The sequence below is a fragment of the Harpia harpyja genome, chromosome 10, assembly GCF_026419915.1.
Source record: "Harpia harpyja isolate bHarHar1 chromosome 10, bHarHar1 primary haplotype, whole genome shotgun sequence".
NCBI lineage: Eukaryota > Metazoa > Chordata > Aves > Accipitriformes > Accipitridae > Harpia > Harpia harpyja.
In genome coordinates this window covers 35,932,346-35,951,952 of record NC_068949.1, presented here as the reverse complement: position 1 = coordinate 35,951,952, position 19,607 = coordinate 35,932,346, and the positions used below count along the sequence as shown (strand labels likewise).

Sequence of the window (19,607 nt, the reverse complement as noted above, 5' to 3'; positions counted from 1 at the left end):
ACTTGGGAAGACAAACGCCATCACTCTGAATGTCCTCCCCTTCCTTCTTCCCCCAGCTTTATATACTGAGCATGACGTCATATGATATGGAATATCCCTTTGGTCAGTTGGGGTCACCTGTCCCAGCTGTGTGCCCTCCCAACTTCTAGTGCCCCCCCAGCCTACTTGCTGGTGGGGTGGGGTGAGAAGCAGAAAAGGCCTTGACGCTGGGTAAGCACTGCAATAACTAAAACATCTCTGTATTATCAGCACTGTTTCCAGCACAAATCCAAAACATAGCCCCATACTGGCTACTGCAAAGAACATTAACTCTATCCCAGCCAAAACCAGCACAGCTACCAAGGCCTGTGAAGCCGTAAAGGCTGCACAGGTGATGACATGGGTGTCCGTTAACCAAGTGTCAGTGGATCATATATTTCTCTCTTGCAGGACTTAGCATTCAAGAGTCTTAAGAGCTTCTCCAAATAATAATAATATTTCCCAACATCCTACCAGGTTGGTAAGTATTTTGCCATTTTACAGATAATTATAAACATGTTAATGCTTTCTGACTGTATGGTATCATAAGGGAATCATAAAGGATTGTATAAAGAGCATTTTTCCTCCACTTGTAGCAAAGCAGCTGTACAGAGTTTATGGACTAAGGGGCATACAATGTGTTAGCCAGCCACCCAGCAATGGGTACCTCTACAGGAGAAGCTACCAGGTGACATCCAACCATGAGCCTGAACTTACATCACTCATGGTAGATGTTAACATGCCTGTGTCCCATGCAGAAATCTCACTGCTGGCTTCCGTAAATTAACAAGATCATATTCATATATTTGTATTTTGGGGATAAATTCTTGATGCATGTAAACAGGCATGTTTTGCTTCCAAATCAGTTTCAGGTATAACACTGCTTTAAAGCATGTTCTGATAGTTTAACTTTGAAAACCTAAAGGCATGAGTAGGTTAGTGACATCTTCATCTAATAGAAATGAACTCAACTTTATGACCACATGGGCAATGGGGGAAATATGGTCTTACTAGGCACTCTATGATTAAAATGATTGACTAAAATAGAAATTTAGAAGTGTTGTTAGGAAATATATTTGACAGCCATAGCTGAAGAGCATTTGATGTGCACCAAAAGAAGCTGCTATAAGTCAAACACCGGTTCATTTCAGCCATTGGTTCATGTCCAATAAAACCTCCAAGATGGGGCTTCTTGACTATTTTAGTATAAATGCTTGAGAAACACTTGGATACTTTGGGAATGGGGTTAGGTGCGGATTTATATAGAAATGGTTGGTAAACACCTTATACTGATCAAGAGCTTGTGAAGCTTGTGCAATGATCTGTTCTACTTCAAACTTCTGATGCGGGATAACCCATGTAATCTGTCCACCCTATTTGAGTGTTGTAAGAATAGCCGTATGTTCCTATATATTCTGGCATCACAGTAATGGGAGCCGTGTAAATGCCTTAGCAAGACAGATAAAATAGCAGGGGACAGAGATTATCCCTGGCATGTCTTCTGGGTACCTCCCCTCTAAATATGAATCATGCTTCATCCAACCAGATTTTATTTATGTCCTTGTTCACAATCACACATTTGGCAGGATTGGCTGGACGTGGTAAGACAGTGGTTATTTTGTCATCAGATTTTGCATAAAAGGAAAAGAAAATACAGTTAGAGATGGCCATACAGTGCTCAGGATACTTGCAGGCAGAGGGAAAGGTGGGAAATAAATGGTTCTCAGATGTCTTACAATGGGCAAAGTGAACTGAATTGGGGCAAAGCAGTTTAATTTCTTTCCAAATCACTGCCTGCTTTACAGTTATCTTTTTATATGTTCCTTTATTTTTATTTCTTAGTCGAGGAAGAGAAATCCATGTTTAAAAATAAGTCTGTGGAATGATGTTTTCTATTTTTCTGTTAGTTAAAGCAATACAATTAGGATATTGTAGATGACAGACAATTCTGGAATAACCGGTATGAAGAAGCCTTTAAAAACTTAAGAGATGACGGTAAAACTAATTCAGAAGATAGTAAATAAATGCTTCGTCATGTTTCCCAGATTCTTTTGTACTCATAGATCCTTAGTTTGTATGCAGAGGTTCTAACCATGCATATAGAGATAAAATGGCAGTTTGCCAACAGTAGGCACGGAAAGAAAACAGCCGATATGACAGTATACTGGTTTCCAAACTGTAGGTGGTAGAAACCACTTTGGAAACCTATTTCATTAAGAAAAAAATTATGTTCCTGACCAACATAATTATAGTGTTTTCAAGCATGGCTGAATTGGATGTAACTTGTAGCAAAACATCACACTGAGGAAAACACCTTGTTCAAGAAAAACATGCTTTGGTGATTAATCCCATCAACACCACTGTGCTCTAAAAGGGCTTTGACAAATGGAATTTAGTTTTAATTAGGGATTGAATACAAATATAATCTGGTAAATTGAATTGTCGGCATATAAGCAAAACTGATTAACTTTTTTTTTTTTTAACTGGGAATTTAAATGAGGGAAAAGGCATGATATGAGTATTATTTTCCTTTTTTTCAGCCCCAGAAAATAAAACTAAGCCTTAACCTGGGTAATGATGTAAAGAATGTACTTTTTAAAGCCACAGTTTGACCTCATTCATTCTCCATGAAGTCGGTTTTCCACCTGGGGCTCTCCTTCCCCCATGTTTATATTCTCATTCAATAACAGGAAACAATGCTGTTCCTCTCAAGCAGTAGGGTATAACTCTTTGAGCACAACTCCACTGTCATGGTTTAACCCCAGCCAGCAACTAAGCACCACGCAGCTGCTCACTCACTTCCCCCCCACCAAGTGGGAAGGGGGAAAGAATCAGAAAAAAAAAAGTAAAACTCATGGGTTGAGATAAGAACAGTTTAATAGAACAGAAAGGAAGAAACTAATAATGATAATAACAACAATAATAAAATGACAATAGTAATAATGAAATGATTGGAATATACAACTGATGCATAATGCAATTGCTCACCACTTGCCAAACAATGCCCAGTTACTTCCTGAGCGGTGATTTCCCCCAGCCCCAGTCCCCCCAGTTTATATAGTAGATGTGACGTCACATGGTCTGGAATACCCCTTTGGCCAGTTTGGGCCAGCTACCCTGGCTCTGTCCCCTCCCAACTTCTTGTGCCCCTCCAGCCTTCTTGCTGGCTGGGCATGAGAAGCTGAAAAATCCTTGACTTAGTATAAACATTACTTAGCAACAACTGAAAACATCAGTGTGTTATCAACATTCTTCTCATACTGAACCCAAAACATAGCACTATACCAGCTACTAGGAAGACAATTAACTCTATCCCAGCTGAAACCAGGACATCCACATACATGTCTTTTAATGGCCCTGCCACTTTGTGCAGCTCCTGCCCCTCCCTTGGTTATTCTTCCCACCCTTCCTCTGCCTCTATGGTTGGACCAGCGTGATTGATAGTTTTAATGATGACTTATTTTTCAGATGGATCGTTTCCCCCATCTAGCTCACTGCACACCTCCCAGCTGAGGGATATATTTTGTCACTAGTGAGTTTTAACCCCAAAGGAATGGTGTATTTTCTTTCTGTTGAGAGGGAGGGAAAAGCAATGGAAAAGGTGAATCAGGCGGGGTTAGGGTTTCAGGTGATTCTTAAACCTGGTCTTCGGGCTTTGTTGGGTAGGCTTTTCAGTGACTGAATGAATATATTTAAGTATTTCCAAGTGATTGTGTTTGGAGAGAGGGAAGCCTAAAAAGAGGACACTCAAGAGGGGAAACAAAATGCCTCCTTAGACTAGTGGGTCAGAAGTAAAGTTGGATGGGTGGATTCTTATCAGGCCGTGAAAAAGGTAAAACCCAAACTTTCCCTTATTTCAGCATTCCTGTCCCCCTGAACGCAGCCCAATTCTGTGTGCCCTAGTCATCTGGTACTACTATTTTACTGCTGTTTGAATATATTTGATTCAAACACATTACCTCTTAAACTGTTGTGAACACCTCAGTCAAAGAAACAGGCAATGCCACAGATTAAAAAAAAAGCCCTGTAAATGTCTTCTTCCAGGCCTGATGGTGTTTAAAATACTTGAGTGTTTTCTAAAGATGTGATGTAGTTAAACTGTGATAAACTACGCATCTTTCAAAAAGTATTTCTGTTATGTCTTGCCATGCATGTGAGTCTTTTATAATGGCTGAAGAAGAAAAATCTGTTTTGTTATACCAGTAGAAATTTGGACTCAATTTCTATTGATGTAAAAGTGACCAGAATCTGTCGCATAAAATAGTTTGTATAGCACTTCAACTTCTGCAACATAAAGTATCTAAAAGGGGTCTTGGAATGCTCCTTTTGTACAAAATGAAATTTATTTACCAAAAAATTACATCAACTTAAAAAATATTCTGAAGGTAGTACAAAGATAATTGGATATCATTTCTTGAATTTAGAATATATGTATCTATGCTGAATTTAAGCATACCCTGTGACCTAAGTTAACACCTGAGATAAAAGTATTGCCTGAATTAACAGTTATAATTAGGGGATACTAATAAACTTTGTGCACAGAGAAATGGAGTAGTTCTTCACCCCTACTAAATTTGAGAAAGCTGCAAGGCCCTGGCATCATGAAGACATACTCAGACATCAAACTCTAAGCCTGTGAACAGCGAGTGAAAAATGGGATAACAGGAGGAGAGCGGCCCAAGTGATCACAGTGCACGATGCTAATGATCTGTTTGTTTTAGACCAAAAGTTTATTATTACAGTCAGTAAAGATACGAGTTGAATTGCACACACGTTTTGTGGCAGTGTTGGTCAAAGTTTGTATTAACAGGTTTTGAAGGATGAAAAATTTACAATAAAAAGCCACTTTGTGGCAGACTTTGTATTAAGACTACCAGCAACTGAAATGCAGAGCATCCCCTGAAATGCATTTAACATGAAAAAAAAACGTTTTCTGCAGGTAGAATTTGCTTTCTGGCACTGCTTTGATGATTACTCAAGATTCTATCTGTGCCATGGGTTGTCATCTGTCGGTGGTGTTTGCATTAAGTTGTGTAACTGCTTCTTAATGCCTGTTACGTAAGGATGCATAGATTGCAGCTCCATGAGGTATCCTGCACAAATCACAACTGATAATGGAAGCATGGTTTCAAAGGTTACTCTCAGTTGAATTAATTTTACATTAATTGAAATCCTCCCTGCATAAGTCAAATGCTTGATTAATACAGAAGTGTACAGTGTAAGTTCAAACAGGGCTCAGCAAGTAGGTAGCTGTGGTTGTCCTGTAATATAGTGTATAAGTTTTGCGATATTCATACCATATACCATACCATATACCAGTGTGATGCAGCTTTCCTGGTCTGGGTGGGAGTTTTGCCATTGGCTTTTAGCCACGCCATGATTGTACCCCAAGGATCTCAGACTGTATCACCTAAACCACAATAATGTGTAGATAGAGAAGACAGCAGAAGAAGACATAGTCAATGTTCGCAAGGTAGTTTGGGGTTTTTTTTTAATTTTATACTACATTTACTCTGTTAGCCCTTTTTCTTGTATTTAATTTTAATTACGCTGAGTCAGGATCTGAACTGAGGAAAGAGAGTCTAAAGATGTCTTGGACATTGCATTAAATACAGAGTTTTGCCTGGAATGGAAGAAATTGAAGAGAATGGAGATGGGGAAAGGAATCTTAGTATAGCAAAAATGAAACAAGTATTTAAATCTAAATCAGAAGGATTATAGACAGAGTTGCAATTTGAAATGTTGTTAACTCTAATAACACTTACCTCCTTTCCTTCTCTAACATTAATTTAACACCTTTCTAAATGATTAATTTTAATTCCCATAGCAAACCCCATAAGTTAGATTTAAGGCACTTCATCTCTGGAGTGTTCCATCAGCATATATTTTCTGGTGTGGTCCTCTAAAATTGCACACCTTGCTTTGTATGGAGCCTTTTTCAATTCCGAGTATCAACTGACCACCCAAATATGAGATGTGTCACATCTATGGTCAGGAAACATCTTATATAGATTCACCAGAGGAATAGAACAGAGAAGCAGAGAGAGTGGATCATGCTACTGACCACAGATTTGCAAAGTGGCATTTGGACTCTTCAATCGTTCATTGCTCTCTTTCCAAATTTTGCAAGCACAGAGATATGGATGACTTTTTCTCCAGATCTGCCTGACCCAGGTTTTATGAGATTTAACAAGGCCTAGGTTAGAAAATAAATCATGTTTCAAAATATATTGGCTCTCACTTTGAGGGCTGATCAGGAACAGATAACCTCTGTATGCTAGTGCTTGAAATATTAGTTAAAATATAGTAACTAAGACATTTTTAGCAACAAGTGTTCCTAGTGTAAACAAACTATGAAATTTTGTTCCGTGTTTCATCATACTAGGATTACTGGTGGTACCTCCTGGCCCATATGTACTAATGATCTACCAGAGGAGCTGAAACTGAACGAGGAATGGCCAAAAATAATCGGGATGATCCCATGATGTAGGTTGCATTTCAGGCTGATATTTGCCCCATAATCTTCTTGGAAGGCTGTTTCAGAAATTACTTAACTGCATGGGAGCCTTCTCCAGTTTCAAATCTCACCAGTGGTTCCCAACTATTTTTTTTTTTATTCATTAACTTAATTAGCACATTCTAAACTTGCGTCGTATAAGAAATAATAAATACTAACTATCCACAAAAAACATATCTGAGAAATGTCACAGGTGAAAATGCATAGAAAGTTCTTTTATGAAAAAGCTGGTGAGAAAACATCACTCAGCTTGAGTGGTGGAGCTCAGTTTGATCTTGGAGACATTGCAGTAGCACAGATAGAAAATGAGAAGAAAACTTTTTGCAAGGAAGAGCCCGAGGCAGATGCATGCCCAGTATATTCTGACCACTAAAGCGGATTTCTGAATGCACAATCAAAGTGCACTGGCCTCTGCCTCATTACTTTTTATATTTCATAAAATCAGACCGGTGTAGCCAATCCATAACATTGAAAATGAAAAAGTTCAATCAGAAAATGCAGAAGTGGTATCTATAGTTTACTAGTTTTTCCAGCTCCTCAGCAGAAATAAGACACTGCTGCTTCAAGAGTCTCCTCATCTTGCCTTTCAACCTGAATTCTATCACCCGTTATGCCAATTTTATGTTACCTGAACTACCATGACGCTTTTAGTAAATCATCATGATGGATAGGTGCTGATATTTGCCCAATTTTTTATGCTGGATGAAATGTTTTTTTTGTAACTTTGTGTCTCTGAAAGACAGGTGTTTTAAAGGCAAAAGCTGATATAACCTTCTCTTGTACCTCAGGTTAAGTTGATTAGGTCCTAATGAAAGACATCAATCATTTCTCTTCCCCAAAAGACCTGGCTCGAAACACCTCTGTCCTACAGCCTAGGGTACTTTGCTGCAGGGAATGTGTAGTCTCATCTCTCACTGCAGGTAAAGGTAAAACAAACAAGAACCCTCCAGAAACCACTGTTGCTTTACCCCTCCTATGGAGAGAACAAAAGGGGAAAGTGCTGTAGGAATAAACAAGGCATATATAATCCTGCATTATCCTAAATCTGAAAGACCTGTGGAGTGACTCAGTCCTAAGCCCACAAACAGCTTTATGAAACCAGCCTGTCATGCTGTGCCCCATCTAGTTTTCCTGAAGCAATGGCTGGTCGTGTGTGAAATACCAAGCTAGTAATATGCACTGTTCTTTTATAAAGGGGAAAGGCCAGAGCTGAAAAAACATCATCTCTTAGCAAGACATGATACCCTTTTCAAGACCTCTGCCATTCCAGGTGAGTATCCTGGAATAATTAAGCAATTTAATAGTTTAGGGTGTACACATAAAAATATTTCTGCTCTCGTGAAGGTATAAGGTGCTTGGGAAAGTATTGGGTTATGGCTCAAACAGTTAAAAAAAAAAACTAGGTAGGATTTTAACGTTGCGAGTTGAATATCTGTTATTTAGTAACTGAAAGATATGCTTTTGCTGGGTCAGTTGGTATCGTTTTGCTCAAATGGTCACTGATAGTTTGTGAAATCTAGCACTGCAATACAATTGTTGGCCAGGTCTTAGGACTTAAACAAGGATATTTTTCTGCAGTTCCCAGATCCAGGAGACACATAAGTAGGAGTGGAAAAAAATGCTTTTGTTTGGGAAACACACTGTGGGAAAATTGCTCAACATGATTTGAATGTCAGAATTGGAATGTAACAACTGGTGTAGCCAGATTAGTGCAAAGAGAAGGCAAAACAATTGCTTTTGTCAGGGTCCTCAGTTAATTTTGTAGTGCTGAAACAAAATTGATAGTTTACTTTTTGTTGATTGTGTGCAAGGATAAAATTTCAGTTACATAAATTTAATTATATATATCTATGATAAACTAAAGTCTGGAGACCTTGTATTTTTTTAGTGAGACTGACTTACAAAAAAAAAAAAAAGACATCTATGGGAAGTTTTACTTCCCGTTTGCTTTTTGCAAAACCTAAATCAGCGAATCCATTTTGTTTGCCTGGGTAAATTGGGGCAGGGTGTGTTGCCCTTTGGAGATTGGAAAATATTGGGGTTGTGAAGCCTTCATTGGAATATATGGCACTCTGCATCAGGATCATTGCATCAGGTCAGAACAGATGGCTCGATACTCTCCTAACCCTCCCAACGTGTTTGCAAAAGATGTCCCCAAAATTCTGAGAAAATTTCCCAATGAACAGGTCTTGCGTCTTCCGTGTCAAAGGCATTAAGACTCTTCCAGTGACAACTCCTGGATTAAGGTCCTGAATACCTGTAATAGAGGGGAGAGGTGGGACATCATGTGATTCAACACCTGGGCCATACCCTCTGTTGCAAAGACTGTTGTGCACTGGCGGTTGCAAGAGCAGTCTGTGATCCCAACTTCCACAACCTACGGTGCTTTAAATTATAAGATATGACAAGTCCTTCTAAAGCCAACAACTGCACAGCAGAGCAAACCTGAGCAGTGAAAACCACCTCCTTTTGAGATACTGATGAAAGACTTGCCTAGCATCTCATAATAATTAGGGGTTGTGTTATTCTAGAACAATTTGCAATCCCTCAAGGATGAGTCACAGCAAATTTGACAAGATCACAATTTTGTGGGTTTGTTTTTTTTTTTTTTTGTGATATGCTGTTTTTTCAAAATGGTCCATACTGACTTCAGCTCTCAGATTTCTTTATTTCTATTCCTTGGTTGTTTCTTTGGAGGGATAGAAAGCAGCTCTGCATTCCTGGAGAGAGAACCAGATGAGAAGAAACTCATCTTCTGTCTGTCTTCTGCAGGGGAGTTGGCAACAAGTAGAAGTCCATTGGGCCTGACGTAAAATAAGGCCACTAGTGAAACTTGAAATATCTGCAAACACAAAACTGGATTTATCCTTTCTGTAACCAGAGTCCCCCACGCATACTGATTTTTAATGATTTACAGATGGATAATATTTTTGAGGTATCCAACAGTATTTAGGGCCTATATACAGTAAATTAGTTGTTTCATCTGTGTTATTTCTCAGATAAAATCCACTCTTGGATAAAATGTCAGCTTTGCAGATACCCTCAACATACAAACGCAGAGAACTGAAATAACCACCCTTACAAAATGTACCCCTTATTCACAGCAGGCATGGGGAAGCTTGCATTGTTATGGCAGATAATTGCTTAAGGTCTGAGTACGGGAGAATCTTGTTCCAAATTCTGCCAGTCAGCGTTCCTAAATTAAAAATGCTGGCAAATTCCTTTGGATAGTTAAGATTTTCTGATTTGTATGTAATACAAGTATATGTGTAATTGCTTGATAGATAAATGGCGCTAAGTTTGCAAGTGTTAAAGTTAGTTATACTGGTTTTAACCCAGTAGTGCTTTCTGTTAGAACAAAAGCCTTTTTTATACTAATGTGAGTAACAAGTTCAAGGGAAAAGCTAGGAGCAGCTTGGGCTGAAATGCCCGTATCTTTTCAAAATTACAGTAATGAATATGATATTTGAATGAGGAGAAATTACAGAAACACACTGTGCTGTGTTACATAGGAGGGAGTCACTGTACTCTTAAAGAATTTTCCATTTGTTCTCAAGATAAGGGAGATGAAATAGAAGAGAAGAAATGATTTGTCTTGAAAGGAGATATAAAGTATACCCAAAGCATTTCTACGTACAATCTTATCAGTCCTTTTCATGGCCGCTTGCCACTCTTAGATGCTCTTAATACATCGTATACCAAAGGCAATATTGCTGACATGGAGTTCTGCAACTGCCAAATTGCATATTCATTATTGTTCATAGTCATGTGAGGTCGAGTTCGGTCACTGCAAACAGAGAACCTTTGTCTGGATCTTTACTCCCTCCTCACGCAGTTTTTGGTTTCCTAACTTTTGTAGCACTCCCTGGGTTGAAAGTTTCTTTTTAAAGAGGATGCTGTGTACTCTTTTGTAAACATGTCTCCATTACTAAAAGTGACATCATGGGAATCGCTGGAAGGGAGCTGAGAGCACAGACCCGGGGTAGAGGCGGTGTAAAAAGAAGTCCCCCTCGTCCTTTCTCCCTCCTCCTCCCCACAGCGTTGTCTAGCAAACAGGTACTTTGTTGAACTCCACTGAAAGCATCATGAGGAATTTAAACATAGGAAGGACTAATCATTATGTACAAAACCAAACGAGTCCTGCCAGCTCTTTCTCATCTGCAGGCTGCTATGCACGATGTGGTCAGCAGCTTATTCACACAAAGCCAGGGTTCTGCTGATTTGCCATCATATGCAAATTACCTCCCTGGACTCATTGGCACGGTAAACACCTCGGTTTAAGAAGTTTAAAAAGATGGATTGCAAAACTTAGGCATGCTCCCGCTCCTACTGAGATCAGTGGCAAGCCTCCCATTGACTTCAATGGAAGCAGGATAGAGCCTCTCTTTTCTGGAAGCGAGACCCAGCGGTATTTGAGCTTTTTAGAGCACATGCAGCTCTGAAAGCCTGTTCCTTTAGGGCATTCCAAAATTTTTCCCATTTGCTTGATTCCATGGCAACACAACATCATCACTGAGCTCTCAATACTGAAATGAGATTTTACTACTAAGCCTGAGGATTTATACAAGTGTATCCTGTAAAAAGATATTGCTGAGCTGCAATTGCCATTGGACTAATTCTGCATCCTTTTCAGATGAGTGACAAAATTATCTCTGGATTTATTTCAAAATAAGCCAAGAATTTTCTAAGGTTAGAAAACAAGTAAACTGCTCTACAATCATACCAGAAACAACTTTTTTTTTTTCTCGATTACACAGAATTACTATGTTTGAGTAAAACATTGTATCTATGTACTATTTTTTTCAAAACAGTCTAGAGAATAGCCTAAGCAGTTTTCTCATAAAGGATACTAAAATCAGACTCCAGAGACTGCACAAAACTATGACAAAGCCATTGAAGCTTTTTTTCTGATTTTTGTGTTACTTATATCACAGAAATAACTGTTTCGCAACCTGAAAATTACACCAGTGTAGAGGCGTGCAAGGAAAAAACATGCCAAAAGATCCATATTAGATTCTGAATGTACTATAATTCATCTTTTATAGAGGGAAGCAAAGCAGACAAGCTTGCTTTACATTCAGTGGCTGAAAGTTTGCTCTGACTTACATTATAGCACACTGAAACTGAATGCACTGTTTGATCCCCTATTTTTGTGCCTGGGAGGGGAAAAATAATCAACGTGATTCCATACCTAGAGAAGGTAAAGTTGTGTGTAAGCAATATCGATGGTCCTTTGTAATGTAAAGTACCTACTAAGAAGTTCCCCAGTAACAATACAAATGCAGTGGAGCAATGAAATTATTAGAAGACACTAATAAGATTTTTAACTGCCTTATGTTTCATGCATTTTCTTAGACTCTTAGACATTGCCATCCCTGTTATATTCAGTTTTCGTGTAATCCAGTTGTTGAATCATCTCCTCCAATGTGATTTCTGAGATAATTCTGCCACTTTAGTCACAGCTCTGACTTCCCCCATTGCACAGTCTTACACAGACAGACCCATCCTGGAAGCAATGATCAGGATGTGGGCTGCAGCATTACATTGGGACTTTGACTACTTCTGTGAGATCTGCTCTTTACGCAAAGAGAGTTATAAAAATACGTGATGTAACACTGGATTTCACTTATTGTGAGTGGAGTTCAGAGTTTCCCCTTCTGAACCTTCCGATGCACCTAGGACAAACTCCACGCAATCCTGAGTGTGGGACCGGCTGGGCCACAGGATCAGAGACAGACGTCTCCTTCTCTGGCCTCTACAACTCCACCAAGTCAATGCAATGCTCATTATGCAAGCGAAGATGAGTTGAGGATGTAATAACTGAGATCACACAAAACTGACATAGCACTGTGACTCTCTGTTGGTGGAAACCCTTATATATTTTCTTTCCAGATAGATGGCCTCCTGGGCTAGGCTCTGATTAGCAAAGCAGTTAGTTACAAATCCACTTAGCTGCTGTAGACCCAGACGAAAGCAGAATCTGCCCCCTCTTTCCCAGCTGACCTTCAGTAAATCAATTCAAGAAAAAGTTGATATAAAGACAAAAGCTTTGTTATAAAGCTGGACAGTTATGGGCTTGTATTTCAGAAGTGGCCAGAGATTCTGGCTATGTTGCTTTTCAAGGCTAAAACTTGAAAGTGGATGTTTGGCACTATTTCAACCAACTCTCCTTCACGAGAACTGACACACAGAATCGCTAATTGAATCTGGAATTCTTGGCCCAGATGATGAGAAAACTGGGAGAAAACTTTAGTATGTGAATGTGTTGTAAGGAATACAGTTAGACATTGTCCTTTCTCTATACAAAATACCACGCCCTAGAAAATGGTGCTTTGCTATACACTGTGCACAAGTGCTGCACTGTATATTATGCAGAAACACAAACTTTTACACAAGTTGTACATTTCACTACATCACAGCTTATTGTATTTTTTAATTTGAAAAGTAGACGTCTTGTGTTCCAAAGTCCACCTTGCAACAAAACAGAGTATTTTTTTCTTGCTAAACGGAGGAAAATTCAGGTCCAAAATCTCTTCTGACCCAAAACCTGCAGAACGCTCTTCATAAAGTACCAGCTCTAATACCCCAGCGATATTCCCCGGGAGGCACTCAATTGTGGGAAGCACAGCAACTCACATATGCACGTAGCAGTTTGTTTTTTGTCTATCACATCTCGTGCATTTTCTTTTATGCGTGAAGAGCATTTGTAATTCCTGCTTAACAGTTCTCATTTGTAATAAATTCAAAATGACACCTAGAAGTGAGACCTCTAGGAGGAGAATACCTCCTTGTGTTATTTGAATTTGTAAGCAGAGTATTTGCATTGGCGTAAAATGACACCCCGTATTTTGTCACTTTATTCCCGTGTTGCACTGTTTTGAATAACCGTGAAGACCTGGACATTCGAAGAAGGCAGGCAGGTGCTAGCCTTCCCGGAGGTCTGTAACTCAAGTTGAGCCACAGAAAGACTATCTTTAAATAGCCCAAGACTGCCAAAGCCAAAAAATACTCTCAGCCCATGTTTGTTTATATGCAGCAATCTCAATCAACATTTGCTTTTGCACTCAGTGAAAGGCAAACTGGCACCGCTGCAAGGCCGGGTGGGCAGATCGATACGCGCCCCGAATTTTCTGCAACTGGTTTCATTTCGGCGGCAACGCGGTCGCAGCTCCGAGTCGCTGTGAACCCCCAGAAACGCGATTTTACGTAACTTTTCCCGTGTTCTTCTTTTCAGCGGCTCGGATTTGAGCGCCAAACAGCCGCCAGTCCCTTCTGCCGCCAGGAGGAGGGGGCGGGGAGGCGGTTCGGGCTGTTTGACGATGCCCCCGCACCTGCGGCGGCCGCGGACGGTGACACCCGGCGCCGAGGGGGAGAGGCCGCGCCGGGCCGCGGTTCTAAGCCGGGGCGGCCGGAGCCGCTCCGGGCAGCGCCGCTGCCGGCCCGGGGACGGGCACCACAGCGGGTGCGCGGGGCTCTAGAGGCGTCGCCGAGGAGCGGGAGGGCGGCCCCGGGCTCTGCCGCCGGCGGGACGCGGCGAGAGGCCAGGCGGCCGCGGGGCTGGGCGGGGAGGCGACGGGCCCGCACCATGGCGACGGGCGCTCAGGAAGTCGCGTCAGGCCCGGCGCCGCCGCGCGGCCCGGCGGGCGGGCAGGGGTCCAGCGGCCGCTGCGGAGCCCGCCGTGCGGGTAGGGGCCGGCGCGGCAGGCGGCTCCGGGTCCGGCTCCGGGTCCGCTGCCCCCGGCGGCGGGGGACGGCAGGACAGGGCCGGGCGAGGGGCTGCCGCGTGGCGGGAGGGGGCGGGCCGCCCGGGGCGCGGGACGCGTGGGCTGCGCGGCTCCGCGGAGGAGCGGCCGGCCCGGGTGCGGAGGGCGCCTGTCCCCTGACAGGGACGGAGTGTGTGTGGGGGGGGGGGGGGGGGGGGGGCTCGGCCGGCCGGTCCCCGCGGCTGCCGCGGAGCCGAGCGGGGGGCAGGCGGGCGCGGGGAGCCTCGGCCGTCCCCGCGGCGGCGTTTGGGGGTGCGGGAGCTGCGGGGCGGGGGGCGGCTGGGCCCGGCCGGGGCCGGTGGCTGCCCGCCTTCGGCGCCCGCCCCTGGCGGCGTCCGGCGGAGCGCGGGGACGGCCCCTTGGCAGCGGGCGCCGGCGCTGCCCCGGGGACGCCCGGCAGCCGATACCCGCGCTCAGCCGCCGTGGTTCTGTTTCTGGCAGGTGCCGTGAGCGTGCGGGGTGCCGGAGCCCCGGTGGGAGCCCGGAGGATGGCGTGCGTCGGCAGGCCGACAGCGTAAGCGCCGCGGCGGAGAGCGGGCAGCCGGGAGGGCAGATTCTGGCGGAGGTGCGTAGAAAGCTGCCGTTGCGCGGGCAGGCTTTTAATTACGTATTTTTTTTAAAGTTCCTCTCTTATGTGTGCCGGTGCAGCCAAGGTCACCTTGAGCGCAGGGAGGACGTGTTTGGCTTTCACCGTCCGGATGGTCGTGAGCGGGTTTTTTTTTATCTACTGGGTGGTGTAGATGTTAATTTGCCTTAGCGCTAATGAAAAAAAAAAAAGGGGGGGGGGGGGGGCAAACTGAGCGTAAGAGCCAGCCAAGAAAAAAGGATAACTTATGTACTTAGGCTGTGTGTAAAGGTAAGTATGTGCATGGTTATACTAGCTCAAACTCCGGTTTGTATGGGGAGCTCTGTACGTGGAGGTATTACAGGAGAGGTTTGTGTCTGCTTGGGGAGGACGGCAAGAAAGACAAAATGTTGGACTAAAGTTTTAGGTCTTGCTTTTGCAAATGTTAGCGTACAGGGTGGGAACAATCTCATTCCTGATGGCTCGTAGCTTGGCTGGAGCGTAAGTTTCTTTGCAGTGACAGATGGAAGAGGCGGTATTGCCACTTTACAGTTTCTCTAGACGAAAATGCCTGGATTCCTATTTCAGTGGCTCACCATAACAAAGCAGTTGAATTCGTAGTCTTTTGCGGACATACCATACAATGCCAAGTGGTTTTGATATGTTTGGCCTACTTTCTTTTATCTTTGGCCAAGGGAGAATTCTTTACTGTGCTTATAATATGAACTATAAAACTTCCCTTTTAAAATAATAGTGCAAGTTTAGACTTTACTGCTTTTTAATCCCACAAGCCCATAACGTCACTTATGTCAGCAGCGCGTTCAGATTTAGGGGTGTGCTTTTTGTATAGAGCACTCCTTCCTCCAAGGAGTTTGCAAACTGGTTTGACTACACCTAGATCAGACTCATAAAATATACTGTGAGATAGGAGATCTTTCAGGAGAGAACATTAATGAATTTTTTTGTAGATAATGGGTGTCCTTGAGAAGCAAATGATGAAAGAGTGAGGTCATGGAGTGCAAGAGAATAGTAAACTTTTGAAAGTGGCTGAAATGTGTATTCTTGTGGCTGCATGGTTTAAACCATGCAGTGAAGAACAGCGGAAAAGCATAAAGGGACTATACTGACCTGTAATGAGAAGAAAAGCAGGGAGAGAAGAACAGAGAGATAGCTGATTGGTGTGCTGTGTTTATGGAAATCAAATATGCTGGGTTTTTTATCATATTAAAATCATGCTGATTTCTGACTGCAGTGAAACTCCTTCAGAACCTAACTTTTATGAAGGGCGCAAAAATACCCGTTTGCTAATTTTTTGCTAGATACCCATCACTGAAATTATGTGTGTGTGTATGTGTTTCTGTGTGTGTGTGTGTGTGTGTGTGTATGTATGTATGTATGTTATTATTTTGCAGCTTCTGATCTTCAGTTCAACTCCTGGGTCATGGATGAAACTGCTTTGTCCCTTGGAACAATAGATGTTTCCTATTTGTCCACCTCAGCAGAGTGTAGTATCAGTAGATGTAAGCATTCCAGTGAAGAATGGGTAAGTAAAAATTGTGAATGTTACTGGCCATATTTATCTTATTTTTTCTTCAAGTTGAAGGTGGACTTTTTTTTATTATGAAGAAGAATGAAGATAAGGCATCACCTCTCTCATGCATGATACAGTTTGGTTTTAATTTAACTTGAAATGTAAGGAGGAACCAACAGTTCAGTGTTGTGCCAAAGACTAATGTTGCTAGAAAAGAAAAACCCTATCAAACCCTATTGATAGTCTTACAGTCTTCTGATGTGATGTTAGTAATCATTTTATATAGCAGTAAATGTGCAGAATCCCATTCTGGAGTAGACTGAGGTCAAACAGAAAGTCAAATAGAAACCTCATTGCTGTTCTGAAGGATGTAGTTTGAAATGCACAAGTGAAAAGGAGCCTGAAGCTAAAGGTGCACGGTCATGTAGCCATTGTAGCTGGAGCTTTTCATGCAATACAGGAGGCAGAGAAAATTTGGTCGATATAAATAAGGAGCCTATTAAAAGTCTGTGTCCTCTGTTGAGTGAGTCTTGGGATTTGGAGGAGGCAAAGGGGGCTGTGAGCAGAGAGGTCTGGGTGGAACAAAAAGAGCCACATGGGGACTGGGCTGGTACCAGTTGGTTTAGAAGCATAGGTCAGGAAGAATTAGACACAGCTCTGGAGGAGGAGTTTGAACTTGATACAGAAGAAGAGTTGGAGACATGGTCAGCGTTGAGGGAAGGGACACACATTCTGGCAGCTGGGTTTTCTGTCTAGCTAGATGTAAGTTACATCGGACAGCAACTAGCAGTAACCAAAAGATCTGTGAGGCGGCGGGATAGAGGCAGGTGAGACAAAAGAGATGGGAAGGAGGTTTTGTAAGAAAGTGGTGGTGAGTTCAGTCGGGGCTTGGAGGCAAGCAGAAGGAGGACAGTATTGTTACAAAGTTGGTTAATTTTGGAGTTAGCATTACAGAAGGTGATAGAGAAGCGATTGGGCCAGGCTTAGCATCTTGATGCTTGTTTATTTCAGATGGAAGACTTAGCCTTGGAATAGTTGCCAATTTATACTGCTTGCCAAATGTGATATACACACGTTTTAGTTTTTAGGCATCTTGAGCGTTGCTTTTGACTTTCCGGTTGTTTCTCGCTGGGCTGACTTTCTAGCTGAGTATGTGATGTTCTGTATTTGTGTTTCCCAAACCTTATGCTGGTTTAAGGTATTGGTTCTACCCTGCTTCTCTTCCACTTAAAAGTGCTATTTTAAACAATGTTTTGGTTTGTTTCTGTAACTTCCCTTTTATTAAAAACTTAGAATATATGGTTCAGAAAATGGCAATCCAGTGTTCATTCCCAGGCAAGCAATAATTCAGTAGACTTTATTGGGAACAGTCAATGTCTTTGTAAAAATTATAGTTAAGTATATTTTCATTATGTCCTAACATAAGAGAATGTGTTCTGTGAATACAGTTACTCTGATTTTTTTGGTTCTATAATCTTCAGAAAGACAGCGTAACATTGGAGAAGGCACAGTGGTTCCTTTTTCATATCACTTTGCATGAAACCGCTGAAAAAGAGCGTACAGAGTCAATGGAGTTAATATTTTATGTACATTCAGTCTTCTTGCAATTTTACAGGGTGATGTCCAGTTGAAGCTTAATATACATTGCTCATACTACAAGCACCCCTACATTACTAAGAGTGTAATTTACTGTTAATTTCTTCCACTTTTCTTGGCTGTCAGTTTCCTTGCTGTTTCTTATTAGAGTTATTATTTTAAAATTTTGTGTGTCAGCAAATGCTGCAGTGCTATCTTAAGTACAACAGTGTGATTTTGCTTTTATTTTTTAAAATGGCATCATCTGGAGATAATGTAATTTATTTTAGAAAAATCTTGGAAAAATTTGTGTTAGTTTTATGTAATTTTGGGGGGCAATTTTATTTTTGTTGTTTTTTTGTTGTTGTTGTGTCTGGCAACTCCTCTTACTCAAAATTTTCACATACCCAGTAAAACATATATTTCTGGATACTTACAGAGTGGTCTTTTGTTCTGCAGGGAGAGTGTAACTCTAGGCCCACTCTCTTCCGATCCGCCACTTTAAAATGGAAAGAGACTCTGTTGAGCAGAAAAAGGCCGTTTGTGGGACGGTGTTGCTATGTATGCACTCCCCAGAGCCGGGTAAGAAGATTACGGACTGGATTATGTTTGACAATAACTTGTAGTTGCAGCGTAATGAAGTTTTAGTAGTTTTGTTACTTTCAGAATTAAGGTCACAATGTTCTTTCTCCATAAAGAAATACAGCTTTTCACCTTTGTTTATGGTTATATTTTCTTTGTCATGGAATTAATGGATGACACAGACCTGTTGTGATGCTTTGTCTTCCACTTTTCAGTGCGGACTTACTCCTTGCACAAAACTTAACAGCTCTTCAGAATTAGCACTAGGAAATTGTATGGAAAAAAATTACGTGTTCTGGTAGCTTAATAATGGGAATTTGGTGCATATGAAAGGCATACTTTTAGGTGCATATGTTAAGGCTCACTTTTGAGATGCTTAATTCTCTATCCACAGAATAAGTATAGTTTTGAAAGTAAGCAATATGTTCCCTTCAAACTTGAAGAGATTAATCCTGTGCTTGAGAAGACAGGGTGGTTTTCTACACCTGGCTGATTCCTGGCTACTCTGCCCAGCCTGGAAACAAGGAGTGCCAGTTATGACAGTGGGGATATTTGTCTGCTGGGAACAGCGTCAAGATGGTGGCTCTAGAGAGGCTGTGCAAGCTGATTTAAAATGTGAACTTTATTGAACTGCTTTGGGCAGGCTTTCCATAAGCTGAAGATGCAAAATGCTGATAAATGGCATAATATAGTTTACAACCAGTTCATCATGTAATTTGACTAGGTGTACACCCTGGGCTTTAAATTGCACTCAGTTACACCTGCACTGAGCTCCATGATTGGCTGGACTAGAGTGAAAATTTGCTTGTTTCTTTGACCAAGGAAAAGTTGTTATTTCGCTCTATTCCTATGCCAGAATAGAAAATTGCAGCAATGACATACAAATGTGGGATAGAAATCCAAATGTTCTGTGAAGGCTACGTATGATATGGGCAACAAGACGAGCAATTAGATAAACTGAGACTGCTTCTAACAGACACTTAAGTGTTTTGACTTGTAAAAAGGTGTGTAGGAATCCTCACCTTAGGGCTTTATACATTTAGTAATTAGTCTGTT

General features: G+C 41.8%; 1 protein-coding gene across 3 annotated transcripts in view; it reads left to right on the top strand.

Annotated features, from left to right (window-relative positions):
• The first annotated feature begins 7,752 nt into the window (after positions 1 to 7,752).
• The window catches only part of GPAM (glycerol-3-phosphate acyltransferase, mitochondrial), a 39,174-nt gene continuing 27,319 nt past the window's right edge, over positions 7,753 to 19,607 (top strand). Inside the window, exons 1-3 of one of the 3 annotated variants that reach the window (XM_052798937.1) lie at positions 7,753 to 7,805; positions 16,276 to 16,406; positions 18,429 to 18,551. In XM_052798937.1, the coding sequence (XP_052654897.1) occupies positions 16,305 to 16,406; positions 18,429 to 18,551 (225 nt within the window). In that variant the 5' untranslated portion in view covers positions 7,753 to 7,805; positions 16,276 to 16,304. Of the gene's footprint in view, positions 7,806 to 14,598; positions 14,864 to 16,275; positions 16,407 to 18,428; positions 18,552 to 19,607 lie in introns of those variants that run through there. The other 2 variants (XM_052798936.1, XM_052798935.1) reach the window with 2 other exon arrangements.